General features: G+C 38.8%; 1 protein-coding gene across 10 annotated transcripts in view; it reads right to left on the bottom strand.

Moving 5' to 3' along the window:
* Positions 1-22,983, bottom strand: part of TNRC6A (trinucleotide repeat containing adaptor 6A) — a 219,026-nt gene that overhangs the window by 74,423 nt on the left and 121,620 nt on the right. For 7 of the 10 annotated variants that reach the window (XM_021672322.2, XM_064362586.1, XM_012464632.3 and 4 more), the window contains exon 3: positions 3,558-3,645. The exons of 1 other annotated variant lie outside the window; for it this stretch is intronic. In XM_021672322.2, coding sequence (XP_021527997.1) covers positions 3,558-3,645 — 88 coding nt within the window. Of the gene's footprint in view, positions 1-3,557; positions 3,646-4,646; positions 4,723-8,427; positions 8,526-22,983 lie in introns of all 10 variants that reach the window. 2 more of the 10 variants (XM_012464634.2, XM_064362583.1) reach the window with 2 other exon arrangements.

Below are 22,983 nucleotides of genomic sequence, written 5' to 3'. Positions count from 1 at the left end.
TGTACTAGGGCTGAAATATAAAAATTGCCCTGTTTTTAATGTGAAAAAGCTCTTTAAAGAATTAAATATTTAAATTAATATTTAAATGATAGAATAATAAAAACTATCATAGTGGAAATATTGTTGTAAGCCTTGTTGGTGTCTGTTTTTATAGGAAGTTGTATTATCTGGCTTTTTATTCAAAATAGAAAATAACCCATGGTGTGAATTTTTAAAAAAAAACCACAGTGGCTATTGGGGACTATTAAATCTATGTATTTTCTGTATTCATGGCATAAGAGCCTATTTTATACCCTATTATAAAAATTATTATGATACATTATTTCCCAATTTTAAAGTTCACCTTTAAATGATAAAAAAATAAAGCAAAGTGTAAGATAATGTTCTGCATGAAAATGATAAAGTCATGGCATAGGGTTTCGGCAAAGCACCAGCTGGAGGAGATAGATTTCAATTATATTCCTGGTTCTGTAACCATGATGAAACCAAGGTCAAACAATTCATTCTGATGCTTAGGTTCCTTATATTTAAAATGAACAAATTTATTAGAACAGATAATATCAGGTCTTTTTCAAAAATAATAAGAAAATATAAATTACGTAAAATAGACTTTTTTTTTACTGTGTGAGTTTATGTTCCAACAGTTATATAAATGGGCCTGCCACCTGGCTCATGTAGATATTTGCCTGGATACACCTGCTGGCTCCTACTAGAGACAAAAGGCAAGTTCCAGGAAACCTGTCTTAAAAACCCTGTGACTCACAATTCTTCATATGGGCTGTAAGTGTGCCATTTGGGGGTTTTCTTTTCTTTTCAAGAGCTATTGGTAACACTCTATGGAAATACCAGCTGTCCTCACTTCATCAACAGGTTGTATTCAAATTCAATTGTAAGCTGGTTATTTGAAATTTGGAGAACAGTCTAATTTACAGTAGCAGCCTAGCCTGCTAAACTTAACATATCATTTTATAAGTAAGAGAGCATGGAATTTGTTTTTAGAGGTATTAAACCTTCCTTTATATTGTGTTCAGTGGGCAGATACTGTGATGTGTCTATGAGACACACAGGAATACCCTGTCAGCGCTGAAGATCTGGCAAAAGAAGGAAAAATTTCTTATATCCCTAAGCCTCTGATGATGGTTCTAGTAAAGGACATAGTTGAGGTGACAGACTGGAACCATGGGGTGAGATGGGGATGAAGCAGGCAACAGTATGAAAAGCTGTCACTTCAGATTTGGGGACAAGTCAAATGGCATAATAATCACCGTTTATGTATTAGAGGCTTATTTATAAGGTGCCTACACATAAATCATCACCTATATTGACTTGGTGATTTAGAGATTTGACTATACAAAAATGTAAAGAGGTACTTGTAACAATTAGAGCCACTATTGTGTATGTTACAACTTTAAAATTATATTCACAAAAATACAGTATTTAAAAGTATCATTCAAGTGACCCTCTCTTTCTTAAAATTTCTCAGTAAATAGAATAAATTCCAATCAGATACACTTATATATTGTCTTAGGCCTCTTCTCTAGCCATTTCACATACATTCTCACTTATCAGCTAATTCTTGAACTCCTTAGACACAGGGACCAACAGAGCCTAATTCAACCCTCAGATGCTTGCCAAACTACTGAATCTACATAAAGTATACCTAAGCATCCTTTTCAATAAACCTCTTAAGTTTCTTAGAAGCCCTTTTCATTGGCAAATGGTATTTCACACCATGGAACAAAAGTCTGATAAGCCTTTACCCCAACCTCAGACTTACAGAGGACACAACTCTCTCATAAGAAATTCTGAGCAATAACCGACCAGACTGCAAAGACTGTCCTAAATAAACAGCCTCTGACAGAGGCCCAAGGCATCGGCCAATTCCAAACCACATGAGAAGTCTACCAAAACCCTAACCATGGCATAAATTTATGTATCCCTTCCCAGGCACCCCTGAGAGCAACCAAAAGGCAGGTAGGTGGCTAGGGCCACATCATCTCCTCTCATCTCACACTTAATTTTCCTCCCCTGATGCTTGCTGATGACACCCCTAGGCCCAGGACATGTAGAACTGAATTATTTATCATTTCCTCTTTCCTTGTATCCCCGAGCCTGATTAACCGTTCTCAAATGTAGTCACTCATCTGGAACCTGCAAGTCAAATCTAAGTTGACTCTCCCTCTATATCCTTTAAACAAATTCTGTGGATTACTTTAGTAGTCCCTTCACCAGTATTTCAGACTCTGGTATCTACCCCTTCTAATCCAATTCCATAACTTTTCAAGGTAAACATACTGAAATACAAACTTTTATGCGTCACTCTATCAAAACATTTTCAGATTTTCCCCCAAAGCCCTCAGAAAACCTACTAACCTTTCCTAGCTCAACTCTTCAGAGTTCTACCCTTGGTTCCCTCCCTTTCCCTCAAGCAAAACCCATCTTTTAACACATACAGGCTACAACTTACTTCTGAGTTTTCACTGCTTGGAATCCTTTTCTATTCTGTTCCTTATTCACCTGACTAATTTCTACTCTAAGAAAATTTCTTTGTCCCTCTGCCCCATCTCAGGCTGAGTCATGCACCTTTCTCTGCACTGCAACAGTTCCCCATAAATGCCTCACCTGCCATAGTTTTATAGCCTGTGTTTTCCCCCTATTAAATAATGTGGACATAAGTATCTTGCTATAGTCTATATCCAGTTCCTAGCACAATGCCTGGCTCAAAAGAGGCATATATTAGAAATTAAAATAATTTTTCATTAGAATTGAGAACTGAAACAGTAATTTCACTAGGTCTTTTAGAACATTTTAATGTCTTGAAACCTTGACATAGATGAATGCCCAATTTAACTATTATCGGCTTTTAGTATTAATAATTTGGAAAATTTTTAATTATAGATATATTTTTTATTTTTTACTTTGCATTTAGTTATAGTTTCTTATACTACATTAGCTAGTTTAGAATTTTCTTGCAGTAAATAACGTCCTAGGTTTAAGGTTAATATACAATGCAAATTTTAAAAATCAGCCCAGGTACTAAATAAAAAGGGGACAAGAAACTGACACTTTACTTCCTGTTATGTCTATTTGGATTTCCTTTAATATTCCATTTCTACAGTACACATAATAACATCATCTCACTTAATTCAAACCTCATTTAACAAAACACAAGGAAACTAAGGCCCAGAGAGGTTAAATAAAATTTAAGGCCACACCATTCTATGTGCTATGTGGGAGAATGAGATTTTAAATCCTCTCAACATGGCTCAAATTCCATGCTCTTCCCACTTATAAAATGATATGGTATGAAACACCCAGGAACAGCTATTTGAAAGATAAACATCTATAAAATGTACTTACCTTTGAAAAACTATTGGCAAGATTAAACAACTATGCATTAAATTGTACAAATTCAGCAAGTTACTTTATATGCATATTCAAAGACATTAAATATTAAAATGAATCTCTATTGAAACCAAAACATTAAATCAAAGAGTAATTTTCTTTTTAATTCTATGTTTAAACTGCTTAATATAAATAGTTTATACACATACTACCTTCTTTTGAGCAGCTTCCTTCTTTTTCTTGTCGTCTTTTTTCTTTTTCTTTTCTTCCATCAACTGTTCTTCTTCTTGCACTAAATCCCTGAACCACACAGTTGCAATTAACTTTCCCAAAATGTATGAAGAGATAAAAATAATGCTGCATACAGGTTCATTTTCACTTTTTCACTCTTAATCAGAAGACATGGCAAATTATTCTTTTATCATTCATTGAAATAAAACACAACTTGCAACCTACCTCTAACTATATAGCCACTATATGGTACAATATACTTTTAATAAGCCACAGGTAGTACAGCTTTTATCTTAATATCATATCAAAGAAGACAACCTAAAATTAGCAAATTTTACACTGGAAAACAAGCAATTTCTTCCAATCCTAGAATGTAAATATCATCATTTAAGCTGGAGTTACCCTACTACTGGCCCCAATTATCAATTAGTAGCTAACGGCAATGCCTGAGAGCTCCCCACAATCCTCTCCCAGCTAGGTTTCTGGAAGCTACCTTTAGTTTTCCTTGCTCTAAACAGCTTTGTAAATATTTTTAGAACATAACTTATTAAATAGGTGACTTGTATTTCAGCATTACAAGTTCATATTCTATAAACATCCCAAAGTATTCTATCAATTCCTGGGAAAAAATAATGTACTATTGTTTGTTTTGAGATAGAATCTTGCTCTATTGCCCAGGCTGGAGTACAGTGGCGTGATCTCCGCCTCCCAGGTTCAAGCGATTCTCCTGCCTCAGCCTCCTAAGTAGCTGGGATTACAGGCACCCACTACCATGCTTGGCTAATTTTTGTATTTTTAGTAGAGATGGGGTTTGACCAAGCTGGCCAGGCTGGTCTCAAACTCCTGACCTCAAGTGATCTGCCTGCCTCAGCCTCCCAAGGTGTTGGGGTTGCAGGCATGAGGATTAGAATTGCAGGTTGTCCCACCACACACGGCCTAAAAATGTACTCTTTAAAGAAGTTTGTTTAAATTTGTTAAATCTCAAATGGTTAAAGTTGTCAACAGAACCTCTGGTTCAGTATTTCAAAGTGACAGACTGGGCAGATGTGTTTCAGGAAACAGGTTATTACCTTTCAGGAAAAAAAGGTTATTACTTTTTTATTCCATTCAGAGCTGATGAATAAACAGGAGCAAAAACTGCCTCACCTAAGAATAAACACAAGAGAAGTCTAAAATGGATGTTTTAGGTACCATCCTTTCTGGTGGAGCTCTAGAGAGGGTCCCAGAAGACCAGAGCAGGAGAGCATGAGGCAAAAAGACTGACCAAGGAATAGAAAAGCCATAGCTACTCAACCCCTCTCACCTACTTCCCATCCAGATGCCGATGAGGCCACAGGTAGTAGCTGCTTCTGAATGCAGCCTAAAGCCAAACAATACTCTAAAGAAACAAAATTTTCCACAGGAGTCTGATAGGTTCTTGAAATGTTCGGGTTGTCCCAGAACAAAACCCTTCTTATTGGAGGCTGCTGCCACTCCCTCCATCACAGTGTAAAGTAAAGCCTGCCAATCAACACCCTACACATAGATCAGCCTTCCCATTCAGAGAAGGAATCTACTGGGGAAAGAAACCTACGCAAAGGTGGAAGAAACTCACTCCTACAGTCTTCACCCTAAAGTCTAGACCCTAAGCCTTCATTCATAATGCCAACAACCAAAATCAACCAGTTACCTAAAGAAAAGCACCACACACAATGAAAATACCTAACTCTGCCCTGAGGAAACTTTCCAGAGGGGACACTAAGAATATTGGGCAGACAAGAGAGGTTTGGAGACACGAACTAGACATTTGAGAAACTGCACATCATTTATCAAGGCTGGAGTGCATATGGAAGTAGGGATGTTGCAGAAGATAAAAGGAGAAAGACAGGCAAGTGCCTAAGAAACTGGAAGGAGTTGCTATAGATGGACTGCAATGAGATTAAACAAAATTTAAGTTGGCTTTGCTGATGGAAGAGAATGAGAGGAGATGCAGACAGAACTAAAAAAATGAATGACATTATGCACAACTGATGAAAACTTAGTGAAGTTAAGTATAGGACTACTAAAATCAGCTAAGAGAATAACTGGAAGAACACTATGATAACTGCTGCCATATTTCGCTGCCATTTTTGTTACAAGCAGAAGTGTCATGTGGCTAACGGAGTAACATAACAGATTTCTGCCAACTGTGGCCATGACTCACTCTCTTTTGAATTCTGTGTGCGGGAGGTAGTAGGACTGAACAAGCTCACTCACACTACAATCCAGGGGAAGTCAGGAAGCAAGAGAGCCACAGCATATGAGAGCAGCAGGGTAAATTCAGTAAACAACATCAACTAGCTTACACCACTGGCACGTTACCTACCCTGACACATGCAGAATTCAAGATTAAAAGCTGATTACTAGCTCAAAATACTTAATCTTCTTCAGCCTCTGTTTCATGGAAAAAACAAACAAAAACTGGGGATAAATGACCATACATGTCAATGTCATAGTATTTTTATAAGAAGTAGGAGTGCTTACTTAGCACAAAGCTTATCTAGTAAGCACTCAATTACCTAGTCATGAATCCAACTCACCAATCCTTAGTGGCACCCAAAAGGCTTGTCTTTACCCTACTTGTGTCAAAATATTATAGGTACTTATCTTTCAGAAACATCTAGCACCTTGAGCATTTGTTCTTCATGTTCTGCTGTGAATTACAGTCATGCCCTTTGATCTTCTGTGTCACTATAATTTTACTTCATGTAACGGTCTCTAATTAACTGGAATATTTTCTCCTTTCTCAAACTTCATTTTAAAGACTTTCTGATGAGACTACTAGCAAGTGTTTTCTTAGCCAAAAATATCCCCCTTAGTACCTAAAACATGTACCACATTCCTTCTCAAGGAAATATCATAATACCAGCCGAAACTATAAGCAGAGAGGGGAATAAGTTCTGTTCTTCAACACCAACATCACAGCCAACGCATCACACTTTTCCCACATCTCCTCCTTCAGAAAGTCAATTGAAAAAAAAAAACAACCAAAAAAATCTGTACCCAAACACATCAGCTTCCAGGAGTTAAATGTTTATAATACAGACTCATTTAAGACATTTGACTATATTGTTTACCACAACTATCAAGAGGAATAAGGGCTGATGGATTTGAAAGGCCTAAGTGGGTCACCCTGTTTGATGCATGTGGCACCAAGACAACACTCCAGTTAGCAATCATCCATGCCCTGAAGGCTACTTTGCAGGATACCTCACACCTGTAAGTTCTGTGAATCTATCTCCTTGCTCTGCAAAAACCAGACTCCCCTTTTATCAGCATTTGACTTATGTCCTGCATCTCATGTATAAAGCCTTTGTGGTGGCCTATAAAAATCAATGCCACTGAGGAAACTTTCTAGGAAGATGGAAACGCTTTCTAACTTGATTGGAGTAGTAGTTACATGGGTGAATACATTTGTCAAGTCATTCACCAGTACACTCAATGTTTGACTTTTACTGTATGTAAGTTGTATTTTAAAGTTGATTTCATACACTGACTACGGGAAACGCAATGTTTGGATCTGAAAAAACAAACAGATCAAGATTAGGATGGTATATTCCACACAACGAATCAAGCTAAGCTTCAAATTTTGCCCACATCTTCCAGTAGCCACTACAAATGATTTACTTGTACGGTTCAAGAATGTGTTTTTGGCTAGGTATGGTGGCTTAGGCCTGTAATCCCAGCACTCTGGGAGGACAGGAGTTTGAGAACAGAATAGGCAACACAGTGAGAGTCTGTCTCTATTTAAATGGCCTATCATGGCAGCAGGGTACACCTCGGGGTTAGAATGCCCCTCCTACTCTTGTGCTTCCTGACACTTGATGGTCAATTTTTCCTACATTCCCAACCTGAATATCATTAAAATTAATCCCTTCTGAAAAGTACTCTTGTACACTGCTATTGGAAGTATGTATGGACTAAGCTTCTGGTGAGCAATTTGGAAGTATCTATTCACAATGAATTTTTAAATGTCACAACCTTATGATTAATCAATTCAAATTTAAGTATCTGAAAAAGGAAACTGTACAAAGACAGACACTGCAGCATAAAATCATCACCAAAAACCAATCTATAGGGAAAAGTTAAATCATACTGTAATTACATCATAGAATACTACACAGTAATTTAAAAGTGGGGGGAGGGTAGATTTCCAGTGTACAAAACCAGCTTCCAATAGAAACCTCAGGCACTGAACTTCTTATTTACTTATTTACAGACAGAGAGTCTCACTCTGTTGTCCCAGGCTGGAGTGAGATGGTGCTGGTCTCAAACTCCTGAGCTTAAGCAATCCTCCTACCTCGGCCTATCAAAGTACTGGGATTATAAGGGTGAACCACTGCACCCAGTTAGGAAACATGATTTTCTTGTAGGAAAAAAATTTCTACAATTTTATAGGAACAACTGAACACATCTGAAATAAGAAAACAAGCAAACATTTAGTACAGGTTGTAAACAGGTTTAGTAAAATAAGACATGTTTAAGAGCTGTTACAACTGTGGAAGGCTTCATGGAGCAGTAAGAAGTTGAGCTGGCTCTTGAAAAAGAGGCAAAATTTTTTAGGAGCACAGAAAGAGGTGAGCATGAGCAAAGTATGGAGACTTGTCAGCATGACAATCCCAGGGACCAGCATTGACTGGAATTGAAAAAGGGAGGGAAAATGTTGGGTAAGAATAGGCAATAAATCAGCAAAACAGGGTGAGAAGACCATTGCAAAAATCTAAGTGAACGTGTAGTTCCCCAAACTACCATGGTGGCAGTGAAAAAAGAAAGCAAAGAATACATCTGAGATCATTCAAGATAGCGTAACAATTAGCTGGGGGTGGTGCATACCTGTAGTCTCAGTTACACGGGAGGCTGAGGCCTGAGAATCAAGTGAGCCTAGGAGTTGGAGGCTGCAGTGAGCTATGACTGTGCCACTGCACACCACCCTGAACAACAGAGGGAGAAATGACAATAACAGGACAAGGGGTTAGGTGTTTATTTTGCTTTAGGAAACAGAAAACAGGAAGCAACTTTCTAGAGGGCCCAACTAGCCTATCAGTCAGCAACACACCACAAGCCAGCTCTTCCTCACATAGAAGCCAGCTGTATGTTACAAGCTAGAAATAAAAATACACTTCACATCTTCTGCCAAAAAACATTCTGTTCTCCTACTTTCTCCTTTGCAGGTCCCACCTTCTATTTCTTTCCAGTCTTCCTCTTTCCCCATTTGATTACCACCCCCCTATTCCTTTTCTCATTTTTATCCTCCTACCTAAATTAATCACCAAAACCAGTCTAGCACTACACAATAGGAAGTCACTGGTAACCTTCAAAATTATAGAATTCACCAGAGAGTAAAGATGAAAGCTGAACTGCAGCAAAAATAGGTAAGGACGTGAGATGGAGATTTGGATATGTTTTTCAAAAGCTTCAGCAGTAAAATGAAGAGAACAGGATAAAATAAAAGTTTTGTAGATTGTTTTAAAATAAGGACGACTAACACTTATCTGGAAGTGGAAAGGGATTATCATATGGAAGGGTAGGGGAACATGCTAGAGGCTATTTACAATAACTGATAATTATCTACAAATACAGAAATAGTTAAATAAAATGGATACATTTATAAAATGGAATATTATGCAGCTGTGAAACTAAGGTTTCCTCTACATCCTGATGTGAAAGGATCAGGAAGGCATAAAGGTAACTGGAAAATCAACAAAACAAAATCTAAGCCTCAGTGTGGTATCTATTTGTGTTGGGAGGGATACGAATATACATATTTACATGTCCTTGTAGGTGTATAAACAAATTCTGGAGGTACATACACAAATTAATAAAAATATGTATTTGTGACAGAGTATGAACAGACAAGAGGACAACAAACAGGGTGGCAGCAATGCTGTATGTTTCTTAGGTTAGCTTTAGCTGGCATGTCTTCCCCTTAGGAAGGAAAGAGAATAGCATACAAACAGGTAGCAATAAGGATCCAGATGACAGTATGGATGTCTTCCAAAAGTGGGAAGTTGAACTTGAAAGGGGCTTCCACTAGCGCCATAATTTGAGCAATAAGTTATGCTAATAAAAAATTATAAACCACTGAATAAAATAAGAATCCATACTGATATGAATGAGTGAATGGGGAGAAGTACCAAATCTTACAGAAAATATCAACTAATATAGAAAGAATGGTAGACTTTAAAACTCACTATTTGGCCCTATCGGTTAAGGCAAGCACATTGATGAGAAACAGACATTTATGTACTCTCAAAGCATCTCCCAACAACAGTGTTATTAATTACAAGAGGAAAAATACTAACTTTACAGTGATGAAACCTGACAGAGACCACCTAACCCAAGCAGTTGAAGTTAACCATCACCAATAATGGGATAAAAGTACATCATGCATCTCCTGACATGATGTACTGAGAATACCACATCAGTTCTGTACTATTCCTGCCAAAAATGCATAACCTGATCAGGTCATAAGGAAATATCAGACAAATACAGACTGAGGGACATTCTATAAAGTAACTAGCTTATATTCTTTAAAAATATCAAGGTCCAGGAGGACGCCGTGGCTCAAGCCTATAATCCCAGCACTTTGGGAGGCCAAGGCAGGTGGATCATGAGGTCAGGAGTTTGAGATCAGTCTGATCAACATGGTGAAACTCTGTCTCTACTAAAAATACAAAAATTAGCCACACATGGTGGTGAGCGCCTGTAGTCCCAGCTACTCAGGAGGCTGAGGCAGGAGAATTGCTTGAACTCGAGAGGTGGAGGTTGCAGTGAGCTGACATCATGCCACTGTACTCCAGCCTGAGTGACAGAGTGAGACTCCCTCTGGAAAAAAAAAAAAAAAATCAAGATCCTGAAGAACAGAAACCAAGAAACTTCCAGAATGCAGGAAACTAAACAAACATGAAAACTAAATGCTACTTGTGATCTTGGATTGAAGACCTGACCAGGAAAAAAAAAAATTGTTTGGCTCTAAAGGGAATTGCTGAGACAACTTGCAAAATTTGAATAAGATCTGTAGATCTGCTATTAAGACTGTGCCAGTGTTATTGTGCCCATTTTCACAATGGTACTGTAGTTAGTAAGAAAATATCTTTGATATTTAGGAGTAAAGAGGTTATCATGTCTGTAAGTTACTTTTAAATGGTAAAAAAAAAAAAACAACAAAAAAAAAACAAAACAACAGTATGGATATAAAAAAGAGGAAATAAAAAAATAAATATGATTAAATGTTAACATTTGAGGATTAAGGGTTAAGGATATTCAGAAGTTCTTTGTCCTATTCTTGCATTTCTCTACATCTGAAATTAATTCAAAATAAAAAGCTCAGCAGAACATGGTGGCTCATGCCTGCAATCATAGCACTTTGGAAGGCTGAGGTAGACTGCTTGGGCCTAGGAGTTCAAGACCAGCTTGGGCAACATGGCAAAACCCTGTCTCCACAAATATACAAAAATTAACTGGGTACGGTGGCGCATGCCTGTAGTTCCAACTACTCAGGAGGATGAGGTGGGAAGATCACTTGAGCCTGGGAAGCAGAGGTTGCACAGTGAGCTAAGATCATTCTATACTGTGCTCCAGCCTGGGTGACAGAGTAAAGCCCTTTCTCAAAAATAATAATTAATTAATTAAAGGCTCAGACTCAAGAAAATTAGTGAGTTCAGAAACTGAGAAAATAGATACTCCACCATAAGGACAGAAACATCTACCATTTACAAAATACTCTGAGATATTACCCATTTTGAATCCACAACCCTAAAACATAGAACTGATATTATTCTCCTTTGACAGTTAAAGAAATTGAGGATCAGAAAGTCCTAATGATTTGTCAGATGGTACAAGGCTGTGGTAAGGCTGACCCAAAACTCAGTTTGCTAAATCTACCCACCCAAATCCTACTCTTCTTTTAAGGCTTAATTACTAGCTCCCTCATGATTCTTTCCAATCCAAACAAACCTAACCCTTGACCTCTAATTAAATAATACTCATTTTCTAATTATTTTATTTTGAGACAGCATGTCTGTCACCCAGGCTGGAGGGCAATGGCGCAACCTCAGCTCACAGCCACCTCCGCCTCCCCGGTTCAAGGGAGCCTCCTGCCTACTTGTACAATACTCCTGGGTAGCTCGAACTGCAAGCACCCACCACCAAACCTGGCTAATTTTTTAGTAGAGACAGGGTTTCGCCATGCTGGACAGGCTGGTCTCAAGCGCCTGACCTCAGGTCATCCACCTGCCTCAGCATCCTAAAGTGCTGGGATCACAGGCTTGAACCATTGCATCTGGACTTTTCTAATTGTTTTAGATGTTAATCTCACTCTTCCAAATAGGACTAATTACTGCTCTGGGGACAAAAAAACAGTCCCTCTTGTACAATACTCCCTGTCACTGACACTTTAATTAGATTCAAATTCCTGCTTCTTTGCCTTTACTAACACTATAACCCCAATACTACAACCAAAAATGCACTCTTAATTCTTATTCTTACCCATATGTTACCTCTCCTTTAAAGACCAGTTCAATTCCCCTCTATTCAAACAAGCATTTCTCAGGCTGCATAGCATGCAGTGAAGACTCCTAGGTTCAAATGCCAAATAGAAGCAGTCTTAAACCTCAATTCCACCACCTACATGTGTAACCTTAAGCAATTTATTTCATTTCTCTGAAGCCTTCATCATCCTCTCTCAATGGGTGGTTGTGAAGATTTAACTGGGTAATGCAGATGAAGTACTTAACAGATGCATCTAAAAAGTGTACACTGAGACTAGGTGTGGTGACTCACACCTGTAATCCCAGTGCTTTGGAAGGCCAAGGTGGTAGGATCACCTGAGGCCAGGAGTTTGAGATAAGCCTGGGCAACAAACCAAGACCCTGTCTCTATAAAAATTAAAAAATTAGCCAGGTACAGTGGTACATGCCTGTAGTCCCAGCTACTCAGCAGGCTGAAGCACGAGGATCACTTGAGCACATGAATCAACACTACAGTGAGCCACAATTATGCCACTGTATTCCAGACCAGGCAACAAAGCAAGACTGTGTCTCCAAAAAATAAATAAATAAAAATTTTAAAATGTATACTAATTGCTAGTGATGAGAGACTAGGTACAAAGTACTGCACTAAGCTAAGGTTAGGATGCAAAGAAGGTTGCAACCAAAGGAGGGAGTACATACAGAAGAAAATAAAACTGAATACGTAAAAACAATTATTATAGCACAATGTAGAATTAGGTGGATGCAAAACCAACAGCTAAAGGTCCCAGATTCCAAACCAGACCAAAGCAGGTACCAGGTACTAAAAGAAAACCATGATATCAAAAGATAAATCTATAGGCCAATAACCCTTATGAATACAAACATAAAACTCCTCCACAAAAGACTAACAAACCAAATCTAGCAACATACAAAAAGGACTACAAAAGTGGATTTATCCCAGGAATGCAAGGTTGGTTTAACATCAAAATCAATCAATGAAATATACCAAGTTAACAGAATGAAGGACAAAGCTACATGATTTCAAGAGACTCAGAAAAAGCATCTGACAAAATCCAGCACCCTTTCACAAAACAAACACACTCAAAATAGGAATAAAAGAAAACTTCCTTAACCTGATAAAGGCCCACAGCTCACAACATACATAATGATAAAGACTCCATATTTTTCCTCAAGATTAGGAACAAGACAAGGATGTCTGATCTTGTCACTTCCTATTCAACATTGAGCTAGAGATTCCAGTCAGAAAAAAGAGAGTGCATGTGTGAGTTAAGTGTGCATCAAAATAGGAAAAGAAGATGTAAAACTATTCACAGATGACAGGTTCTTATACACAGAAAGTCCTAATGAATCTATATACATAAAGACCAGTGGAACTAATGAACTGCACAGCTGCAGGAGACAAGATCGACATACAAAAATCAATTGGCTGACATGCTACAACATGGACAAACCTTGAGGACACTATGCTAAGTGAAATAAGCCAGTCACAAAAGACACTATGACTCCACTAATGAGGTATCTAGAATAATCAAATGCATAGAGACAGAAAGTGGAATGGTGGCTGCCAAGAGCTGAAGAGAATGAAGAGTTACGATTTAATTAATGGATACAGAGTTTCCGTTTTACAAGATGAAGAGCTGCAGAGATGGATGGTGGTGATGGCTGCACAACGTGAATGGACTTAATGCCACCAAACTACATCATTTAAAATGCATAAGATGGTAAATTTTATATGTTTCACCACAATTTTAAAACTTTAAAAAATCTACTGTATTTCCATACAGTAGTGGTAGACAGCCCATCAAGAAAACAATTCCATCTACAATAGCATCAAAAAGATTTAGGAATAAACTTCACAAAAGCAGCACAATGACACACTGAAAACTACATAACATCTTTGAAGACAATTAAAGACCTAAATAAACAGAAAAAGATTCCATGTTGATGAACTGGAAGACTTAATACTGTAAAATGCAATACTGTTCACAATGACCTACATAATCAACACTGTTCCTATCAAAATCTCAGCTGCCTTTTTGCTGAAACTGAGAAGCTGATCCAAAAATTCATATAGAAATGCAACCAGAGGCTGGGCGTGGTGGCTCACGCCTGTAATCCCAGCACTTTGGGAGGCCAAATCAGGCGGATCACCTGAGGTCAGGAGTTCGAGATGAGCCTGGCCAACATGGTGAAACCCTGTCTCTACTAAAACTACAAAAACTAGCTGGGTGTGGTGGCACACACCTGTGGTCCCAGCTACTCAAGAGGCTGAGGCAGGAGAATCGCTTGAACCTGAGAGCGGGAGGTTGCAGTGAGCAGAGATTGTGCCACTGCACTCCAGCCTGTCAGCAGAACGAGACTCCATCTCAAAAAAAATAAATAAAAAATAAAAATAAATTAGCCAGGCGTGGTGGCGCATGCCTGTAATCTCAGATACTCGGGAGGCTGAGGCAGGAGAATCATCTGAACCTGGGAGGCAGAGGTTGCAGTGAACCAAGACAGCACCTTTGCAGTCCAGCCAGGGTGACAAAAGCAAAATTCCGTCTCAAAAAAAAGAAAAAAAAGAAATGCAACAAGAATAATCAATGCAATCTTTAAAAAAAATTTTTTTTAAATAGTCTCTGCTTATCCAGTCAATGCAATCTTGAAGGAAGACTCATACTGATTCCAAACTTATTACAAAGCTACAGTAATCGGGACAGTATGGAAGTGGCATAAAGATGAACACAAAGTATCAACAGAATAGAGTCCAAAAATAATTCTTCATTTTATGATCAAATGACCTTCAACAGGGCACCAAGATGAAAGCCTTTTCAACAAACGAAGCTGAAATAACTGTATAGTTACGTAACAAGAATGAAGTTGGAGCCCTCATGCTATATGCAAAACTTAACTCAAAATGAATTACAGACTTAAAAGTAAGAACCAGAACTATAAAACTGTTAGAATACAAGCAAATCTTTGTGATCTTGGATTTGTTGCCAAGTGCACAAGCAACAGGAAAAAATATTAGTAACCCAGATTTACAAAACCTAAAATTTTTGTGCTTTAAGGGACTCTTCAAGAAAGTGAAAAGAGGCTGGGTGCAGTGGCTCACGCCTGTAATCCCAGCACTCTGGGAGGAAGAGGCAGGTGGATTATTTGAGGTCAGGAGTTCAAGACTGGCCTGGCCAACAGGTAAAACCCTGTCTCTATTAAAAATACAAAAATTAGCCAAATGTGGTGGTACATGGCTATAAACCCAGCTACTCAGGAGACTGAAGCAGGAGAATTGCTTGAACCTCAGAGGTGGAGTTTGCAAAGAGTTGACATCATGCCACTGCACTCCAGCCTGGGCAACAGAGCAAGACTCCATCTCCCAAAATAAAAAAAAAAAAAAAAAGAAAAACTGGAAAAAAAACACAGAATAGGAAAAAATATCTATAAACCATATATCTAATAAAGGACTTGTATCTAAACTATATAAAGAACTTTCTCAATGACAAAAATATCACCTAATTTAAAAATGGGAAAAAATCTGAATGACCACTTCTCAGATCAGATATACAAATGGCCAATAAGGACATGAAAAGATGCTATTCATCATTAGCCATTAAGAAAATGTAAATCAAAACCACAATGAGATACCACTTTACATCCATTAGGACGGCTAAAATCAGAAAGAAGGACCCTAACAAACGCTGGCAATGGAAAGGATGTGGAGAACTAGCACCTCCACACACTGCTGATGAGAATGTAAAACAGTGCAGCTGCTCTGGAAACAGCCTGGCAGCTTCTCAAAAAGTTAAACAGAGCCTGAGCAACACAGTGAAACCCCATCTCTACAAAATACTCAAAAAATTAGCTCGGCGTCGCGGCACACGCCTGTAGTCCCAGCTACCTGGGAGGCAGAGGTGGGAGGATGGCTTGAGCCTGGGAGGTGGAGGTTGCAGTAAGCTGTGATTGTGCCACTGAACTCCAGCCTGGGTAACAGGGGGAGTCCCTGTCTCAAAAACAAAATAAAATAACACAAACAAAAAGTTAAAAAGAGTTACCATATGACCCAGCAATCCCATTCCTAAGTAGAACTGAAAATACATGTCCAAACAAATATTTGTACATGAATGTTCATAGCAATATTATTCATAACAGCCCCAAAGTAAAAACAGTCCAAATGCCCATCAACTGATGAATGGACAAACAAAATAAGCAATAGCCATACAATGAAATTTATCTGCCCATAAAAAGGAATAAAGTACTGATATATGCTATGTGATGGACAAACCTTGAAAACATTACACTAAATGAGACAAGTCAGGTACAAAAGAATCCTTTAGTATGATTCCACTTACACGAAATAGGCAAATCCATAGAGTTATAATAGAAAGTGGATTAGTGGTTACCAGAGTCTGGAAGGAAGAGACAAATGGGGAGTGATTGCTGTGGGGTTTTGGGTGAGGGGGTGAAAATTCTAGAATTAGATGGTGATGATGACTGCACAACTCTGTGAATATACTAAAAACCATTAAATCATACACTTTGTGGACTTTAAAAGGGTGAATTTTATCATGGGAATTTCATCTCAATAAAGCTGTTATTTAAAAATTGAGAGAGAAACTGAAGGGTACATTCAGAGAAGGAAGAGTTGGGAACAGGGCAAAAGGTGGAAGGGACAGTGCTAAATCAGTAAGTTGAACAAAAAACAGACATCTGGGTCTTAATTCCAGAGTCACTGGAGACGAGCCAACGAAGGTTTCTAAGAGGTAGTGACTGATAGGCCTCAGAAATGTGGCTTGAAGATAATTAACCTGCAGCAGTATAGAGAATGCACATTTTATGCCCCTATCTTTAAAAGGTAAGATTTTCACTATATGCCTCACATTGCAAAAGGATTCACAAGTGGAATCACATGTATATTATATTTCTCTGACATCATTTATACAGTCAATTATCAAGGAATAAATGATATTTAAAAGGACATTTAAAATCAGCACATTCTTAAGTACTATTTCCTCCTGATTGTGCACACACGTAGGGAAACTTCAAAAGAACAGGAGAAAGAAGGGACCAAAATCAACAAAACAAAGACGTCATAACTCTAAAAATATTCAGTATTATTGCTGCAAACTGCTCAATAAGTGCTCCCACTGAAAACCACTAAGAACAGCAAAACAACTGAGTTGGTTTAATCTTGTTTGTTATTATACAAAATCCAGTCAGTCACTGTTTGCAGAAAATATCTTGTAAGGTTCAAAGTATAAAATTCCTCAACCAGGTTTCAATCTGTTTTGAATATTCCATTTGAAACAGGAAGTCAGCTGAGTCATCATCACATAATATACTACTGCTAAAAATTCAAAATGCTTTTCCCTAGTTACAAGAGTGGAAATGCTAGGATTTCTGCTTCATAGCCAACTCAAACACACAGAGTATGCAAATCATTTTTAAAATAAGACATCTTAAATAGGAAATTTAAACTATATTTATTTTCATGGGTGACTTTTTTTTAAGATTGAAAGAAACTATGCCTTAGTCGAATATCACTTCCTTTTGAATCTCAAACATCTTTCTCTTACTGATACTATTCAGCTCCTCTGACAACCTCCTCATAAAGAAGCAGTTTCTTAATCTTTGAGGAATAATGACCCTTTGAGATCTAATGAACATTAAGGACCATGTGTGTGTGGGGGTGTGTATGTGTGTTTTAGCATACATTCAATTTACACAAACTACTTCATAACACCTGTGGTCCCTCTGTGGCATCGGGATGAGAATCCTTGGTCTGGTGGTACCGTGCCACTGTAATTTCAATGGGGCATTCTTTTAAGAAAGCGTATTTTGAGCCCAACCCCAATGTTTCATTTTCCTACCAGGGTTTATCAGTTCATCACTGGTCAACGCTGAAAACAAGCAACTTTTATGTCCCACGGTAAGGATGCTACCTTCAGCATTGATCTTCATAAAAGCAGGAATCATTATGACCGATCGATTTAAATACAAAGACCCATAAGTACTGTAACCTCAAATATTTACAATTACATCCTAGTTCAAACCAATTGTTTGGCATTTCCTAAAATGAAAGAAACACCAAGTCAGTGTAGAAGAGTATTGGATAATTTTCGGTTAATTTACTTCAAAATGCTGTGGGGAGGGAATACCAAAGACTAACATATCATCACCTATGGGATATTCCTGCCAAAAAGGGTCAACCTGAACCTAATCATACAGACACGACCCAAAAAAATGCAAATTACAGTCTGCAAAAACAACTAGTCTGGACTATTTCAAAATGTCATTGTCACAAGAGAGGCAGAAAAGGGCAGGAAAATGCTCCTAATGTAAGAGAAACTTCGGATAACTAAATGCAACCCTGGAAGCAGGGACTGAGTGAAAGAACAAACATAGCCTTAAAAAACTACTAAGATAATTGGGAAAATCTGAATAGGGGCCAGACAGTATTGTAAAGTTAAACTTCCTGTGGGTGATCATTTGATTGCTGTTAAGTAGAATGCCCTTATTCTGTGAGGTATCTACTGCTATATTTTGGTGTGCAATGTCAGGATAGAACAAATGTGGCAAAATACTAATAATTACTAAAACTAGAAGAGATACAGGTATTCACTGCAACATTTTTCCGGTTTTACTTCAGGTTAGAATGATCTTTTAAAATTAATTAATTAATTACTTAATTATTTTGAGATGGAGTTTTGCTTTTGTGGCCCAGGCTGGAGTGCAGTGGCACGATCTTGGCTCACTCCAACTCCTGCCTCTCAGGTTCAAGCAATTCTCCTGGCTCAGCCTCTCAAGTAGCTGGGATTACAAGTGTGTGCCACCATGCCTGGCTAATTTTTGTATTTTTAGTAAAGACAGGTTTCACCGTTTTGGTCAGGCTAGTGTCGAACTCCTGACCTCCAGTGATTTGCCCCTCCTCAGCCTCCCAAAGTGCTGGGATTACAGGCGTGAGCCACCATGTCCAGCCAACTTTTTTAAATTTTAAAATGAGACAGGGATTTCTGTTTGAATGAGAGACGTATCATGCGTCAGTCTGAACAGAATACATATAATGCATACCATTTTAGTCTTTCCAATCATGGGCAATACTTACACAGTTGTCATTAAAATTGCAAAGATGTTTTGCAATTTATACTTTCAGACATTTCAGATGCCAGAAATTGAAAGAGCTTACAGAATGATATTCTTTTTATGTTTATATTCAAAATTTCCACAGAGGGTTGTTACACATTTTTAAATTAAGCTTACAGTTTGTGATTAATTTATTCTCTCGAATGATTTACCACCTAGTTGCTAAATAAAGCTAGAAAAAAACGTATTGGGTTGGTGCACTAAAATGGCCAAAAACCACAATTACTTTTGCACCAACCTGTAGCAATATGAATGTGCTGGCCTGCAAGCCATTTATCACAGCAAAGCAAAAGAGCTAAACAAAAATCAAATGACTTTTTTTTTCAGACAAGGTTGATAAATTGTATGAGTGGGATCCACCTTAGCCACTTGCTCTAATGCCCTAGGGTTGTACTCTGTGGTCCTACTCATTTCCTTTCCTTTCCTTTCTTTTCCTTTCCTTTCCCTCCCTCCCTCCCTCTTTCTTTCTTTCTTAGAGATGGAGTTTCACTCTGTTGTCCAGGCTGGAGCTTAGTGGTGCGATCTCAGCTCACTGCAATCTCCACCTCCCAGGTTCAGATTCTCCTGCCTCAGCCTCCCAAGTAAATGGGATTACAGGTGTGCACCACCAACTGGAATAATTTTTGTTATCTTTAGTAGAGGCAGGGTCTCTCCGTGTTGGCCAAGCTTGTCTTGAACTCCTGACCTCAAATGATCCACATTTAGTACATGATAGTAAACTCATCACTAGAATGAACATAACATATTGAGATAATCGCTCTTACTCTTTCAGAAAGGAGAAACCAAAATTGTATTTTATCTATTGTGTAATATAAAATAAAATATTGCCAGGCGCAGTGGCCCACACCTGTAATCCCAGCACTTTGGGAGGCCAAGGAGGGTGGATCACAAGGTCAGGAGTTCAAGACCAGCCTGGCCAATACAGGGAAACCCTGTCTGTACTAAAAATATAAAAATTAGCTGGGCATGGTGGCATGTGCCTGTAGTCCCAGCTACTTGAGAGGCTGAGGCAGGAGAACTGCCTGAATCTAGGAGGCAGAGGTTGCAGTGAGCCGAGATCATGCCACTGCACTCCAGCCTGGGTGACAGAGTGAGACTCCATCTCAAAAAAACATTTAAAAATAAATAAAATATTGCACAATGGGAAGAATACTAAAGTTAAGAGTCAAAAGGCCTGTTTAAATCCCAGCTCTGTCACTTGATAGAGAATATAAACTTGCATAAGTTACTGAACCTTGTTTCAACCACAGCTTTCTCATTTGAAAAATAAGGAAGTCAGAATACTGGCTGATCTCTATGTAAGGTCAGAGTCCAGCTCTAAATATTCAATGATTCTATGATGCTGGCCTCCAAAATATTTTTTCAAACTAGATGAGTTCTACCGGTCTAGAACAGTACTGAGATATTTTTTTAATTGGAAAATGTAACTTAGCATCTCCTCTCCCCAAACTATTTCTTCTGACTTCTGTTCAGAGGTTCGGTCAAACTCTCCTTCACCCAAGATGGAAGATCCCTATGTATTTTTTGACTCCCATGACATCTAATCAGCTGTCAAATCCCAGATTCTTACTTCCTCAGTATCTTATACACTTTTTTTTTTTAATTATTATTTTGAGACAGGGTTTTGCTCTATTGCCCAGGCTGGAATACAGTGGCAGAAACTCAGCTCACTGCAGCCTCATCCTCCTGGGCTCAGGCAAACCTCCCTCCTTCAACTCCCAAGCAGCTGGGACTACAGGTGCACCACCACACCCAGCTAATATTTTTTTTTTTTTTGGTAGAGGCAGGGTCTTGTCATGTTACCCAGGTTGGTCTCAAACTCCTGGGCTCAATCCTCCTGCCTCAGCCTCCCAAAGTGCTGGGATTACAGGCATGAGCCACTGGGTCCAGCCTCACTCACCTCTTTCTGCCACTACTTTAATTCAGGCCTTCATTGCCTCTTGCCTAGATTGCTAGTTTTCTCCCATAAATTCACCTGATTAGTAATCCTAGACCGGAAGATTATTCTATCAAATCAGTACCCAACCAAAAGCATGTAGTAGCTCCCTATACCTAAAAATTTATGCACAAGTTCCTCAACCTGACATTTAAGAAACTCTGCATCTGACCTCAACCAGTTTGCTACGAATTCTTTATATAACCTGAACTACCCACTGCAGTATCACAATCTCCTGTACTTTCTGGATTTTGTGTCTTTACTTCTGCTGTTGTTCTTACACTGCCCTTTTCTCTGCCTTTGAAAACTGATTCCGTCCTTCAAAGTTCAGTTTCAATGGTAATCACTCTCACCTAGACATTATGGTTCCCATGATACTAACATAATGTGACAACTTTAATGGCCAACTGTGAATTTTAAAAGACAGTTTACCTGGCCATGCACAGTGGCTCATGCCTCTAATCCCAGCACTTTAGGAGGCTGAGGAGGGCAGATCACCTGAGGTCAGGAGTTCGAGACCAGCCTGGCCAACATGGTGAAACGCTAAATCTACTAAAAATACAAAAATTAGCCTGGCGTGATGGCATGCGCCTGTAGTCCCGCCAACCTGGGAGGCTAAGGCAGGTAGGTGGGTTACAGGAGCACTGAGTAGGAAGGAGGAGAATCGACGGAATCTGGGAAGCAGAGACTGCAGTGAGCCAAGATGGCGCCACTGCACTTCAGCCTGAGTAACAGAGCAAGACTCCGTCTCAAACAAAACAAAACAAAACAAAACAACAGTTTACCTATGACAGTATTCTAAATTTATTACTTGTGCCAATGTTGTTTAACTGGCACTGGCTACCAGGCACAGTATCTTAAGGATTTGCATCTTAGCAGAGGAAAAGGAGAATGGCAACACATCTTTGACATTCAGAAATCAGAGTTCCAAATTGAGAACCTACATAGTAGAGTCTGGGCTTCCATGTTATTAAAAGATTTTATTTCTTTTATTTTTTGAGAGGGAGTTTCACTCTGTCAACTAGGCTGGAGTGCAGTGGCATGATCTCAGCTCTCTGCCTTCCAGGTTCAAGTAATTCTCCTGCCCCAGTCTCAGGAGTAGCTAGGATTACAGGTGCACACCACCATGCACAGCTAATTTTTCTATTTTTAGCAGAAATGGGGTTTCACTAAGTTGGCCAGGCTGGTCTCAAACTCCTGACCTCAAGCAATCCACCTCCCACTGCCTCAGCCCCACAGTGCTGGGATTATAGGTGCAAGCCACAGCACTCGGCCCAAAGATGTTTAAATTAATTCAACATCTAAAAATTTGGGGGCTTTCACGTTACAATTCCTAATGGAGATCTAGAGCAGTGGTTCTCAGGGTCGATTGTGAGCCACTCCCAGGGACATTTAGCAATATCTGGAAGCATTTTTGATTGTCACAACTGGGCAGGGGGTGCTACTGCAGATGCTGAACATCCTGTGATGCACAGAACAACCCTCACAATAATAAAGTATCATCTTGTCCAAAATGTCAAGTGCCCAGATTGAGAGACAGATCTAGAAGTATTGTATGCATCTGTGGGTTCTGTCTACCAAAAGAAATTTTCAAAATTTTCAAGTTCAAATCCTGAAAGTTCCTCCATTTACCAGGGATAGGATCTCCTGCCAGGTACTTAACTTCTTTATACCTCAAATTCTTCATCTGTAAAACAGAGATAATGATATAGGTACCTACCTCACAGGGTTTTTCAAGGATCAGGTGAGTCCCTGTAAAATCTTTGGAAAAGTGTGCCACGCACATAGTAAGCAATCAATAAATTTAACTACTCACATTCTTCCCTGGCCTAGTGCCCA

Source organism: Aotus nancymaae, unplaced genomic scaffold (genome assembly GCF_030222135.1).
Source record: "Aotus nancymaae isolate 86718 unplaced genomic scaffold, 86718_ANA_hifiasm-v0.15.2.pri h1tg000049l, whole genome shotgun sequence".
Classification (NCBI taxonomy): Eukaryota; Metazoa; Chordata; class Mammalia; order Primates; family Aotidae; genus Aotus; species Aotus nancymaae.
This window is presented reverse-complemented; position numbering and strand designations above follow the sequence as displayed.